Raw genomic sequence first — 15,416 nt, 5'->3', positions numbered from 1 at the left:
AAATTTAACCACCATGCCAAATGCCTGTGCTAGAACTTTGTGCTTTTAAATAACACAGATGAAGGTTGTACTTTTTTTTCCTTTCAAGATTTACTTGTTTGAAAGGCTGAGTTATTGGGGGTGGGGGAAGATGTTCCATCTGCTGGTTGACTCCCCACATAGTCACAATGGCTGGGGTGGGGCCAGGCCAAAGCCAGGAGCCTGCTACTCCATCCAGGTGTCTCACATGCATGTCAGGGATCCAAATACTGGGACCATCATCTGCTGCTTTCTCAGGCACATTAGCAGAAGGCTGGATTGGAAGTGCAGTAGCTGGGGCTCCAACCAGTGCTGACATGGAATGCCAGCATCGCAGGCAGTGGATTAACCTGCTGTACCACGATGCTGGCCTTGGTTGCACTTGCTTACTAGTAAAGCTATATATTATATCATTTCAACATTGAACTTCTGTTTGACCACAATTCCTGTGGTCTTTTCCCAGGGGCAGCAATAGCTCTCTCCCTATTCCTATATTTTGCAAGTATTTACTAAACTTGTATATGGCATTTTACTTTTAATCCAGAGAAATCCAATAAGCATGATCTCTGCCCATTACTTCAACTGAAAAAGGATTTCCCTTTGCTGGTCCTGAATGGAGCAAAACAGTCTTGGATTCAGGAGAAGACCAGGTTCAGGTCTCATCTCTCCAACTTTGGTAGAAAGACTGAAATGAGCTCCTTAGCCTTTACAAGTCTACTTTGTCCTCTGTAAAATGAGTATAATAATCGAAACTATTTTATAGGAACGTTGTGAGATAAAATAAGGTAATATAAAAAGCACTTTGAACATATAAAGCCATATATATAGGTTATTAATAAATCCATCCCCAAGCTACAAATAATCTGCAAACTTAAGAAAATAAAGCTGATTTATTTATTCATTTTTTTTTACCCACACACAAAATAAGTGGCAGTCTTGAAATCCTCTGAAAAACAAAATCTGTCTCATCCACTACCGTCTCCCCCCATCCTTGTTTGCCTTCTCCTGTGACAGAGTTCCTGTCTTCTGTCGACAGAAGGAAATCTGGTGTGAGAACCAGTGAAGCCAGATGCCGGGGCAGTTCTCTAGAAACCAACCACACGCAAGTGGATGAAACCAAAAAACACTTGCATGTTGCTGACGTGGGTGTCAGCGTGTTCAGGCAGGGCTGAAAGAGGAACTTCAAATTGCTGAGGTTCTGCTTAGGGGGGGCATGCAATGAGTGATATGATACGAAACCTCACACCACATAAGGTCTCACCCTGCCTCACTTCCAGGAAAGCCCTTTGAAGTTACTCAGGGGCAACGAGGTTCATACGGAAGCCTGGGAACTTGCAAAGACCTTCCCATGAGTGGTTAATTTCCTAAATGGAAATTGCTAAGAACATACTCCAAGACCTTGTTACTAACTGAACTTCCCCATGCTCTCTTTCTACTTCCTAACCCTTCTTTCTTGCAACAACAGGCTCAACCTCAAAAACAAGAGCCTCAGGTTTAGCCCACAAGACTAGGACATGATTGTTAATTTTCAACAGAGTCCTTCTCTATGAACCTCCAGGTACCTTTCCAGAAACAAAGCTTTGCTAATTTGCACAATTTACAGATTAGAGATGCCAAGGGTTTTAGAGCAGACATATTTTCCATGGGATTACTCAAAAAGTTGTAACATGAGCACATGTATAAGGCAAGAAAGTAAAGGATTAAATATACTCAGAATACTCAAGTAACAAACACCTAATATTTATTAATAAATTAGTACACTTGAAGGCATTTTTCTGATCTCGTTCCCTCACCACAACCCACAAACCCCGCCCACACAGAGGGAGTGGACACCACCTTTGCATTAGAATCTGGCAACTGAGCATTAGAGGGTACGTTTATAAATGGGAGCATAGTTGCAAATATATCAGACAAAGGTTCTTACAGCTGCAGCCATTTTTAATTAAAGTGATTGAATCATGAAGGAAACCCACCAAGACCAAGACCTTGAAGGCAGGCTGCATCTATTGAGTATGTGTGTATAAAAAACAAGACATCTTTGAAAGCAAAGCTGGCAATTCTCTATGGAAAAGGTGCCAATGGCACTCAGTTTTACTTTCCAAAATGCAGCAATATGTTCCAGGACAGCTCACTCCCTAAAAGGTGAAGTTCAAGTTCTTTGGTGGCCCACTTGTCAAGCCACTTAAACAGCAAGTCCTGAAGCCTTGAGGATTTCATTTCTCCAGGCTAGTGCGTATTAGTGTAAGAGGAGCACAAGGAATCAAGCGTTCTACACAGTGTCCAGGTGAAAACCATACAATCAGCAACAGCAACAGTGGGGTCAAGTTTCAGCCATGAATATGAACTATACAACAAGACACAGTAAAAGGATAACTCAAGGCCTAATTGCTTTACAGTAACTCAAGAGGAACTGAAGCTTCCTTAGTCCTTAAGAAAATTTGTAAAGGACAAATAATAATAGAAATAATGATAATAATAAAATAGGTGTGGAGATTGAGAGACATGAAGAGTGCTTATAGAATCACAAGATCTCATTACACTTTTAAGAAATTAAGAGCCTCTCGGTCCAGTGTGTACGAAAAGTCACACTGAATCGGCAGCAAGTGAAGTGAATTTAAAGTGCACAGGACAATTTTGAAAATGCCTAAGATGGCAAAACAGAGAAAATAAGGAACTTAAAAAAACATTAGTGGTGGGTATTTTGCAACAGTTACACCTTGAAAAGGTTTATAAACTAACTTCCCAGAAAAGTTTAACAAAAAAGAAGAGAAAAAACTCCAACACTGGCCATATTTTCTTTCTCTCTCTCTCTCTCTGACACACACACACACACACACACACACATGCACACACCAAAAAGCAAAAATCAGAAACAAAAGAACCACCCTGCCACTAAATTGAGCAATTTCCAGAATGCAGTATCCCTAGGTTCTACAATAGGTCAGGAAGATGGCTATAAACAGAGTCCAGGAGGGTCTGGCTGGCTTCCTGGCTCTTGACTCCAATAATCTCGAACAGTCGATCCAGCTTGTCCTCAGCCTGGGGAATCTCTTCAATCACTCGCAGCTCCTCAGGATTCAGAATGTGGAGCATGTCATCAAAGATAGGCTGCAAGTCACAGGGGTCCAGGCGGACCTGCCGCAACACTGTGTCCTTCTTTTCTGTGGGAAAGACAGGCAAGGGATTGGGACAGTCAGAGGGAGGCGACAGTGGCAGGTGAGTGACATTTACCCTCCACCAAAATGAGCGAGCGAGTGACCCTCTGGTCACAGCACAAGAGTTTTTTACTTGAATTGCACAAAAGATGGCAAAGAAAGTTCTCCTACTGCAGACAAGGTTCTGCTGGGGTGGGCTGTTGATGTGTCACTAATGTGACATTTGCCTAGACTTGAGTGATTTCTAAATTCTGCTAAAACAGAGAATTTTGAATTGCTTAGAGAAACTTAAAAAAACAAAATACTTCTTTGCCCATCCACATTGTGGACATACAATCAGCCTATCTCTCTCCAAATGATTGACACTTCCAAGTGAATGCAGACTGCTTATCTGATTTTCTAATTACAATGCAATATTTTAAAACTAAATTACCAAGAGAGTAAAAGTCCATGAGTAAGAAAATAAAGCTTCTTGTGTCATACCTTAGTGAAGCAAGAAACTAGAACTTTTATTACTAATCATAAAACATTTTCTCTAAAATATAATATGTAATAAAATATAAATATTTATACAACTAGAAAAATAGGTGAAACATATATGTAGAGTATAAATTTATAAATTCTAACACATTTTATACAAATTTGTAAATTCTAGCATATTTTATAAACATAAACTGTGATCCTTGTACACGAAATGTAACTGGGGTTATTCAAACTAGGAAAAAAAAATCTGTCATCACCATAGTGTGCATGCTTATCTCTCCTCTGCTATTAATACTTAAAGTAGTCAATTATTTCCCAAAAATACCCAGCCCATAATATTTAGAACATTTTTATTTGCAATTTAACTTAACTGAGTAATTTTAGAGTCACTCTAAGTGATTAAAACATGTGCTGTACATCTGACTCTCAACATAGGTTATACCTTAAATCCTAGGATTCAAAGCAAGCCTGGTAAATAATTTTCAAAAAACCTGCCTGACTACATTTTATCAGACTTTTCCTGAAACACATTTGATAGCATCATCTGGATAAAGGGTGACCAGTACCTCTGCATGCCAGCTCTCACCAGGCAGCAGTCAGAGCTGTGAAGATTTTCTGGGTATGTCCTCACTGAGGGGTGATGCGGCTTCTGAGGCCAGCCTTATCTAGGTAGGTCTCCCAGGGCAAGTCATCGAAATGACTCAACCACACCCACACTGCAGGATTGGCCAGGGCAAAGCCCCAGAGCTGCCTTGGGGAACCCACCCTGAGCCATCTGTACCTTTGGTAATAAAGGAGCCGGTCCGACTCAGCGCTGAGGAGCCGCTGGATGTGGAGTCACAGCGCAGAAGGGGCTCGGACTCATCCACAAAGAAGCCCTTGTTCTTATCCAGGGGGGAGGGCTCCACCATCAGGAGAGTGGAATTCTCCAGTTTCGTGTTGGGACTGGGGATGGGGCTCGGGCTAAGCGGGCTGGGGCTCATCGGGAGAGCCAGTTTGTCGGTTTCCAGCTGTGGGAGGGAAAACAAAATTTATTACATACATCAAAAATTATATAGGGAAGACCACAGTGAAAACTCTTGACATTATTTCTTGGACATCTAGTGCTTTATAAATTCTCCAACTTCTCTCATCCGTAAGTATAAATGTTATTGTTAGATACACACAAAGACACAGTTTCCAACCCTTTAAAAATACATATGTGGCCATGTCTGAGTATGAAAACTCAGGAAGCAGGTGCACCAAGCCAGTGCACCACTCCAGGGTGGAGCTGCACCTGGGTTCAAGGAGACAGATGCTCGACTTAGAACATAGAAGTTTGTGAAGGCTGGGAGAGGTCTGAGGCCCTGAGGGTGGGCAGAGACACATACAGAGGGAGGCACTAATGAAGACACAGGGAGTGCAGCCATCCACAACCCAGAGAGGCCTCAGAGGTCAGGCATCCTACAGACACCTTGATCTACACTTCTCACACTGCCTTCTCTGGGACTTTGTCTCTGTTGTTCAAGAAACCCAGCTGGTGGTTCTCTGCTATTGCAGCTCCTGGCAACTAGTACACTCTCTCCCCACAGGTGGGAAGTGAAGTGACTTCTTAAGTAAGGGCCAACAGGAAGTGGCAGCACTCAAACCTGACCTGGGGTTTCCTGACTCCTATTTCAAACTACCTCTAGGGGGAGGGGGCACTGCTAAAAAGAATGAGAAAATTGTTTTCAAGCTCAGCTGGGAAGAGAGAGTAAAAGGACCCCCAGCAGGAGGCAGTAGAGCAGCTCAAAGGGTACAAGGGGCCTGTGAGGCTGGGGGACAGAGGTCATCACCAGGAAGACAGAGAGCAAGAGGATTTCAGAGGCCAATGCTGAGCTTCACCACCATGCTGGCTGCTGTGTGAAGGGTGGATCTTGGAGAGGCAAGAATCGAAGCAGATCAGCTACCAAGCTCCTATGTGGCCAAGTGAGGAACGATCCTGGCTTGTAGCAGGGGAGTGCAGAGATGGGGAAAGTGATAGGTGCTGAAACCCCATTTTACGGGTGAAATGACTGAGACCCAGAGTGGGCACACAACCGCTGGGAGAAAGCCAGTACTCAGCCTAGGTCTGTTTAACATCCCCACCTGGTTCTTTCACTTGAGAAAATACTTCAGAACCCTGGCAGACACTCTGATTCAGCTCCCTGCTAAATGTGCCTGGCAAAGTAGTGGAAGATGCTCAAGTACTTGGGCTCCCAGGAGACCTGGATGGAGTTCCAGGCTCCTGGCTTCAGCCTGACCCAGACCACACTGTTGTGGTCATTTGAGGAGTGGCCCTGTGGATGGAGGCTCTCTTTCTCTCATTCTCTCTCCTTTCTATTATTCTGCCTTTCAAATAAATAAACATTTTTTAAAGGGCTCAAGGATTCAGTACTGTGCACTCTTCCCAGGGCTGCTAATCACTACTCCTTGAAATGCCCATCACTCCACTTATGCACTTCAAGTGATACATTTTCAAGCTCTCGCACCAAGATCTCACTCCCATTTCAAAGTATTACAATGAACACTTATATAAGGCACAAACACAACTGCCATTTGCAACTTCCAAGGCCTGAGAAATTCTTATAACTGATTACAGATTGGAAAGACCAGTGAGGACTGCACACATCTAATGTTCTAACAGCGTTTTTCCTCTGAGCTACCACCCACACCCTGCTTCTGCTTTCAGTGGAGGTTTCAGACTTGCTTTTCCAGGGGTCCACTTCTGATCCACAGCAAGTTTCATGTGTAGGCATTTAAAATTTCAATTCAGCAGACCCTGGCATGTGCCCCTCCTCCCTGAAAATGCACATGGTCATTGGTGCCAACCCACTTTTATTCACTCAACCAGACAAAGTGCACTTGTCTATATTCCGGTTCTCATGGACATTACACTGGAAGATGTGGTCAGTCAGTATAGTGTACTGTTCTTGCTTTAAAAAATCCCACCCACATATCACATGCCAACAGACTAAGGAGTCCACCCACGCATTTCCTGAACTTGTTTCAAAACGTTTCAAAACACTAAATATTTAATCCCTCCCCCAACCCAGTCAATTTTTTTAGGACTTCTTATCAGTGGAAATGAATATCACATGGTTTCTAACATAAACTGGAAAGAGAGAATGCTGAACTGATGGTCTTCTGTATTTAACAATGAGTCAAGTGAATTTAAAATGCCCCTACAAGCATAGCTAAAGCCCGAGGCCATTTGACAATCATCTTTCTAGAAAATCTACTCAGTTATTAAGTATATATCTCCCTCACTTTGTACAATGGCAGATCATTGCATTCCAAATGTGTCTAAAGCTACTTGCATTTTTCCCAAAAGAAGCAAAATTGGCTCAGAGAAGCTGACTTCATTCCCCCTGTACCTTAATATTTTCAATACCCACGAAAATTGCTTTCCTACACTGCGACTGTGTTAGGCGTGTGTTGCCTGTGACCTCTTTCTAATCAGAAAATTGAGTCACTACACTATGTGGAGTAAATTCTTAATTTTATTAATTCTGAAAGGTCACGGGTTCAGTATTCTGAGTTTATAGCAAATGAAGAACATCTATTCCAAGATTAGATACGAAAGGACAAATACTCTAAACAAGAAAGCAGATCTCCCCAGAAGAGGGTCTTATCTTCTCACAAAAGCTTTGAGTCCAAACTTAGTCAAACAGTCTCAAAGAACAGCAACATGATTTATCCCTGCAGTTTCTTTGAGCTTTCCAAATTCTCTATGGGGACATATTAACTTTTATAATTAGAAAAACAAGAGATGTTATTTTTAAAAGCAGTAACCACTGATAAGTATATCTTCCTCTGCTAATTTGAAAATGTTATGGCCACAACAGTTTTTATTTACATTGGCAGCCAAGAAACAGGCCAACTGGAAAATCACTGGTGAGGCTGAGTTCCTCTCTATACTTGTGTTAAGCGGTCCTAGATGCAACAGTGTTCATACAAGCTGACTTCAAAAACTTCACGGAAAATGGAATTAAAAGATAAGGTTAATTTTGGTACAACAATGTTTTGAAGGGCTGGCACTGTGGCACAGAGGTTAAGCTGCTGACTACGATGCAGGCATCCCTTATCAGAGTGCTAGTATGAATCCTGGCTGCTTCACTTCTTTTTTTGATTTTATTTATTTGTTTAAGAGGCAGAGCTACAGACAGAGAGAGGGAGAGACAGAGAGAAAGGTCTTCCATCCGCTGGTTCATTCCCCAAACGGGAGCTTTCTTGGGGTTTCCAATGCAGGTGCAGGGGCCCAAGCACTTGGGCTGTCTTCTACTGCTTTCCCAGGACATAAGCAGAGAGCTGGATCAGAAGAGCAGCGGGGACATGAACCTGCACACCCATATGGGATTCTGGCACCACAGGCGGAGGCTTAGCCTACTAAGCCACAGCGCCATCCCCTGTTCCATTTCTGATCCAGCTCCCTGCTACTTCACCTGGGAAAGCAGAGCATGGTCCAAGTGCTTGGGCTTCTGCCATCCATGTGGGAGACCCGGATGGAGTTCCAGGCTCCTGGTTTCTCCACTGGCCCAGCCCTGCCTGTAATGGCCATTTGGGGAGTGAACCAGAGGATGGAAGATTTCTCTCTCTCTCTCTGTCTCTCCCTATCTTTCTGTCACTCTGCCTTTCAAATAAACAAAATAAATCTTAAAAAAATTTTTTTTGAAATCCATGCAAGGGGTCCTCAGCAAGCTCATGGGAAATGTGTGTTATAAAAGAAAAAATATACCCATACATCTTTATTTTTGGCATAGAAATAAACTTAGCAGTTAATTACATTTTCCACAAACTTTTCAAAGTGTCCTAGTACACACCCCCACTTTACTGGAGTGAGGCAGATAGTAGGACGTAAAAGAAAGGCTTCTGGGAAACTTGACAGGTCAAGGACATGCACTACCAGATATCTGAGCCCCTTTGGAGAAACTTGGAAACTATGGTTTCTTCACTTTATAACCATAAGGTAATCATGTTAACTTGGAAGACTCATTTGAGAAATGAGGTGGAGACAGTTAAGACAGACCAAAAATAAGGAGAGAGCTCTCCAAGTAGCCAAAGCCAGAAGAGTTCTATTGTGTGAACTTCAAGAGCATGCAGTTTCTTTTGGCCAAATGTCCTCCTGATCAGTATCCATGCGAGTACACATAGTCTTTCCAGATATTTATTAGCCCAAGCTGATACGGGAAGGGAAATGAATGGTCCTGCTACTCAACAGTTGTGTCACACCAATAGCTCCTCGCACAACCTATTTTCCTTTCATGGTGCCAGAATGGAGGACAAAGAGCCAAGCAAATGACTTAGATAAATGGAGTGTTGCTTGAAATCGGAGGATTTGAACATCTCTAGGCTACTGAGGTTTATAGCAACATTTGTGAGACAATGGTTTAACTTGTATTTGAGCTATACCAGAATGAGCACGCCTTCATTTTTTCCTTTCACCAGCTGTGTGATTGTAAGGCCCACATTTCCACTGCAACCAGATATCTAAATTCAAAGTGTCCACTCTAAGTACTCATCCAAATCATAACTGGAAACTGAAGCTGAAAATAATTCTCCATTTTTTAAAAACAGTATTTATTTCATTTATTTGAGGGAAAAGACTTATAGAGACTGAGACATGGAAACATGGACACACACACACACACACACACACGCACACAGATTGAAAGAGACTTTCCATCCACTGGTTGGCTCCACAGACGCCATACAGAAATGGCTGGGGCTGGGCCAGGTGGAAGTCAGGAGCTCAGAACTCAGTCCAGGTCTCCGACATTGATGGCAGAGTGATCACTCTCTACCTTCCAGGATCTGCTTCAGCAGGAAGCTGGAATTGGGAGCCGAGTGAGGACTGGAACACAGGCATTTTGATGTGACACACGGGTGTCCCAAGTGACTTCTTCACTATTGCATCAGGTGCCCGAACTAATAATTCTCCACTTCCAATATCAAACTGCAGTCACTTCCCTGTTGACTAGCCCTGTCTGAGATGACACATTGTAGCAGGCTGCAGTGTTTCCCGAGTCACTGGGGATGGTGGAGCCATTGGTAAAGGAAAATTCTTCTGAGCTTCACTCACAGTGAGGGTGACCTCTAAACAAAACACAATTTTGTGATGTCTTCTGTTCTCCCCTGTGACCTGGCAGCAATCTTGAGTACCTCTATAAGCAAGGTCCGCCCAGAATTCAGACTAAGTAGCCACCTTTTCAGAATGCATTTTCATGTTCCCCACAATCAACTCCCCAAAATCAAAGTTGTGAAAAGCCTGAAAAATCCTTGCAAGGGAAGAAAGAAGACATACCATTAACCAGATGTATGGCTTTAGAAAAGCCACTTCCTTCATCAGACCTATTTCCTCATTTCTAAACTATAAATGGTACACAAGGTCATCTCTAAGTTCCTTCTGTTCAAGTTATGTCTTACTGCTTTTCTCACGATTGCTATTTAATTATCATCATCCCATGGCCCCAACTCCAACTCTTTTTCTCCTTCCCAGTTACCCCACTGGTTCACACAGTTTACTACTGAGTTATTTTCAATTACTACCCAATTACAATCTCCCTGTGGTTGCACAATCTGTCTTCATAAAACTAATTAAGAACTTTGATGCATCAGTGACCTCCTGAAATGAAGCATTAATTACTCAGCCTGAATGCTCCTGGCCAACCTGCTAACATGGCCCAACTTAACTCCTTGGTGCCTAGAAATATCCAGCTGGATGCCCTCAGGACTTCTGCCTCCTAATGTAGCTGCATGTGCCTGATGGGTTCCAGAAGAAGAAAACCTCCCATAATCAAAATTCACCCATTCGACTTAACTTTCTCTCTGAGCCTTATCTAACACTTAGAAAGAAGGAAGAGTTCTGTTACATCTGTGAGTAACTCTATCACTCTGTAATGTTTTCTAAAAGACCATTTGTTGGGGCCAGAGTTGTGGCACAGTGAGTTAAGTAGCCACTTGTGACAGTGGCATCTCCTACTGGAGCACTGGTTGGATTCCAGCTGCACTTCTTCCATTCCAGCTCTCTGCTAATGTGCTTGTGAGGGCAGGGGAGAATTGCCCAAGTACTTGGACCCCGGCCACCCATGTGGACAACCTGGCTGGTGGCTTTAGCCTGGCCCAGATCTGGTTCTTGAGGCCATTTTGGTAATGGACCAACGGATAGAAGATCTCTCTGCCTCTCCCTCTCTCTCTCTGTGGCTCTGCATTTCAAATAAAGAAATAAATCTTAAAATAAATAAATGACCATTTGCTAAACCTAGTTGAAAACATTGCTATTCCATTTTATTTAACCAGCTTATTATTCAGATCCAGTTTTAAAAAAAAGGACTTTTATGAAATAAGCCATTAACAATACTGTGCTACATGATTCAGCATAACATATCTGCAATCTGTTTGCTTGTTCAGGTATTAGCACCACTTACAGATGAAGAACTGGAGGATCTAAGAGGTTTAAGTAACTTGTACAAGGTCACAGACCGGGATTCAAGACCAGGTCTGTATAGTTTAAAGTTGTTTTATATATATATATATATATATATATATATATATATATATATATATATAAACTTTGAATTAGATATATAACTAGTTCAAAGTTATCCTCCTTGCTAAGCCATGCCACTTCCCATTTGGACCTCACAGTATTTCAAGAACTCCATAAACCCTATAAACTGATTACAATCCCATGACCACAAGCAATTACAATGGCCCTTGGTTAAAGTGAAGAAGCTAGAAGCCAGGTCTCAAAGACCTGGAAATCAAAGGTAGACCTAAACTTAGCTGGATGACTGCCCTGGGATAAAAATGAGTGATACAGCAGATACTAGACCCTTCAGCTGTAGCCAATAATTTTGTTTTCTACTTGAAAATGTTTCATGTCCCAAAAGACTAGTGACCGGTTAAACAAACAAATTCAATTTCCACTAAAGGTTTATCTCAAAGGAATTATAGTCACAATAAATATAAAATTACAGCTGTTTAAGGATTCTGATATGATCTCAAGCTTATTTCCCCAGCTTCCCCAGCTGCCCACGTAGGCAAGATCAAATTAGACTTCATGGGCCTCGGTCTGCATAGGTAAGTACAGATGAGGTTCTGAGGGAAAACAAGTGCTATCCTCCTTGTCATACAGGTATTCTGTGAATCTATTTCATCCTTATGTGTAGAGAACAAGAATTCAGACAATAGGGAATGCTTTGTTAGCCAAAGTCTCCATGGTTCTAGAATTTCAGAAGCAAATGAGCATTCAGATAATGAGACTAAACAGCCTAATTGCAAAAATTTACTTGAATCTATCAAATACCTAAAGTCAGATTCTGAAGAATACCTAAATATAACAATTTCCTCTTAAAAATAATACATCATCCTTAGGAAAAAAAAAAAGAAACATGGGTATATTTCCTGAAAATCCCAGGTAAAAGGAGACAATGACTGTTTTTAATGTTTTATTTTCATCTACTTGAAAGGTAGAGTGATAGGGGTGGGGAGAGATGACAGAAAGAGCTAAAGAAAGAGAAAGACCATCCACTCATTAACCTCCTAAATGCCTGCACCAGGCAGGGCTGGGCAGCCCTAAGCCGGGTGCCCAGAACTCTATCCTGGTCTCCCACACGGGTGGCAGGGGCCCAAGCACTTAAGCCATCATCTGCTTCCTCCCAAGATACATTAGCAGGCAGTTGGACCAAAAAAGGAGAAGCCGGGAACTCAAACTAGCACTCTGATATGGGATGCAAACTGTAGCTTAACGTGCTGTACCACAATGGCTGCTCCAACACAATGCCTTTATTCTTCTGAGTGAGAATTCTTGTTAAATCCAACTCAGAATAAGAGGTCTTGGCAAGAATAACTCAAATATACTCAGTACACTTTTTTTTTTTTTTTTTGCAAACAGAAAGAAAAAAACTTAAGAGGGAAATGGGAAAATGCTGAGCCCTAGACTTTGAAAGATGATCAGATATAAGAAATTTGGGCAAGTTTAAAAACTGAGACTCTGGGTTGCAAAAATACACACACATACTGAGTAATTATTAATCTAAATGGTAGGTCTATGAATGCATTTTAAAAATTTTCTTCATTTGAGAGGCATAGAGAGACAGACTACTTGTTGTGCTATGATCTCAGCATTTTTTTTGTTCAATAAGTCTTATTTTTACAAGTTATGAAAATATTGAAAAGAAAGCCCAGGAGCTAAATAACCTGAAGACAAAAATTCCCCAAACCTCCTAGGCTTCTGGTTGTTTAGCCAAAGCCTCTTGTTTTCTTTCCTTTTTCCTTCCTTTCCCGCCCAGGACAGACACAAGAGACCGTTTGCAAGAAGGTGCTTCTAGCGCTTAAGGAGGTAAGAGCAACAACTCTTCAACCTAAGTAGTCAATTGGCGAGTGCACAGAGGGGACCTCTCACTATTCAGAGCTCCCTGGGCTCACTGGCAGTCAGGAAATGCAAGCAGGGACCAGGACCGCTACTCCAGGGTGATCTGCACACCTTTCCTGGGAATCCCATGCAGAGACGGCAGAACGAACTCACCTCCCTTTCGGAGGATCTCAGCTCTCACCTGTCCCCTCCGTCCCACATGCCCAAATCACTGGGAAATCTCTTGAAAGGCACTGATCCTACATCTGTTCAAGCACAGGGTAATGAAAGGATTTTTGTTTCAACTGCAACCTCACATTCAAAGTCAGTCCAGGTTTGCTGGCCATGGTGTATTTCTCCTTTATATACCCTCAAACCCACACCAAGGCAGCTGGCTGTAATTTCGTGGTTATTTGTCATCTCTGAATTCTGATCATTTCGAAGAGATAACTTCAAAACTGAACCCCGAAGGCTATATAACCACCCACAATTTAAGTCCAGGTGTCACTGGCAAATCCTTGCCCTAAGCAAGAGAGCAGTTTTTTTTTTTTTTTTCCTGGATGTACTGGGGAGAAAGGCACAGGAAGCTACAAGTAGTGCGGCTCAAAGCTGCCAAAGCTGGTATGAACCAGCTGGCTCCGGAGGGAGGGAGGGAGATGGGAGGGAGCACTCCACCCAGCTGCCAGCGCGTGTGTCTGCAAGCTGTCCAGGCTGCTGACATCAACGGTAATGCTGTGCCGCCCCGTGCTGACTCACCGCCTGGATTCAAAAAAGGAAGTGAGGAGAGTAAGTGGGCTCTCTGCAGAGCTGGAGCCCTCTCACGCTTGACCATGCCGCCGAGCTTCAGAGCCCAGCGCCATTGGAGCATGGAGAGATCACACTCCACTGGAGAGCACTTGAGTTTCCCTAAACTTCACTCAATGTCTGTTAGGAAGTGTTCCCCACCAAAAAAGCCTTTAGACAATTATGACCATAAGAAAGGTTTGTAAACCTCCTCGAAGCTTGCCTTAGGATTCAGTGGAGGATGGAAGGCAAGTTCGTAGGAAATTCAGAATTCTTGAGGTAGGAAAGTTTGAGTTTATGACTCGGGTTTTTTGAACTTGACATATCTGATTAAGTTAGCATGGCTTAAGAAATGGGTTCATGCCAGTAGCGTTGTAATATACTTGGGACACAATTCCAGAAATACCTCTGATTTCCAGGTCTCAGCTGCTAGGTCCCCTTCCTGGTGGTAATTGTTGTGACCAATTCCTTGCATTCTCTTCCACAGCCTGTACTCACACCATGAAAGATGTACATACTCTACCCTGTCCCCCTTCTGATTAACCATATTTTTATGTACATAGGTTTTTTTAAAAATGGTAGCACAATGACAACACTGGTCTTCACCTTGCCCTTTCATCTTGAAAACCACTCTTGAGATTAGCACAAAAGAGCTGACTCACTCTTTTTGACAAGCGCATACTGTTCCACTGTATGAATGTTCCATAACTTACGTAACCAGTTCTCTAGTGAAGGGCATTCATGTGACTTCTACTTGCTATTACAAGAAACATACACTGAATATTGCAGTTCTTGATCACTGTGAATATATGTGAATGTGTGCAGGATGCATTCCTAGTGGTGGAATCATGGTCAACTGGTATATACTTCAATAGATGCTACTAGATTGCCTGCCACAGGAGCTGGATTCCTTACATGCCCATCACCTTGAATGCTGTTCTTTCCTTATTCCTTTACAAACAACAGTGTAGATTTTTTTCCTCTTTGCCAGGCTGAGAGGTTAAAAAATCTGTGTGTGTTTACAAGTGTTCATTATTTCCTTTTCTGTGGGATGGCTTATTCACAAGACTGTCCATTGTTCCTATAATTAACTTGTAAATGCTCTTTATTTTTTAAGAAAATTAACCATAAATTGCAAACAATTTCCCCCAGTTATTATTCTGTCATTCGCACATGGTTCTTTCTGCCTTGTATATTTATTGTTAAGTAGTTGAATCTTTTTTGTATGGTTTCTAGGTTTTTTATCATTCTTCGAATAAGTCTTAACTATTGCTATGAATTTTTTAAAAATCTCCCCATATTTTCTTCCATTACTTTTTTTGGTGAAAAGTCATTTTAATTGTTGGCTCTTCTGTCTACTGAGTCCGCAGATAAACTGAAAGTTTTTTGGTAACAATTTTTTAATTAGAAAATCAGAGTGACAAGGAAATGGTGGCAAATAATCCATTAAAACAGTGAAATTAACAAGCGTATAATAAAACCTACTGCTGGTCATGGTGCAACTCCTCTTCAGCAAGTGCACCTGTTGTTGACACTTGGTTATAACACATCAAGGATCAGTCTCACAAACATGGGGAGGAAAAGAAAAGCCCAAACTGGAAGCTACTGAGCTTTATCAGAGATGT

The 15,416-nt window shown here is 42.1% G+C and overlaps 1 protein-coding gene across 2 annotated transcripts in view; it reads right to left on the bottom strand.

Moving 5' to 3' along the window:
• Window positions 1–1,742: 1,742 nt before the first annotated feature.
• Window positions 1,743–15,416, bottom strand: part of TNFRSF21 (TNF receptor superfamily member 21) — a 257,127-nt gene continuing 243,453 nt past the window's right edge. For both annotated transcript variants that reach the window (XM_017345167.3, XM_002714473.5), the window contains 2 exons: window positions 4,438–4,666; window positions 1,743–3,179 (listed from right to left, as the gene is read on the bottom strand). In XM_017345167.3, the coding sequence (XP_017200656.3) occupies window positions 2,950–3,179; window positions 4,438–4,666 (459 nt within the window). In that variant the 3' untranslated portion in view covers window positions 1,743–2,949. The remainder of the gene's footprint in view (window positions 3,180–4,437; window positions 4,667–15,416) is intronic.

This window comes from Oryctolagus cuniculus, chromosome 5 (assembly GCF_964237555.1).
Source record: "Oryctolagus cuniculus chromosome 5, mOryCun1.1, whole genome shotgun sequence".
Taxonomy (NCBI): Eukaryota; Metazoa; Chordata; class Mammalia; order Lagomorpha; family Leporidae; genus Oryctolagus; species Oryctolagus cuniculus.
Note: the sequence above shows the minus strand (reverse complement) of the source record. Positions and strands in the feature narration are given on the sequence as shown.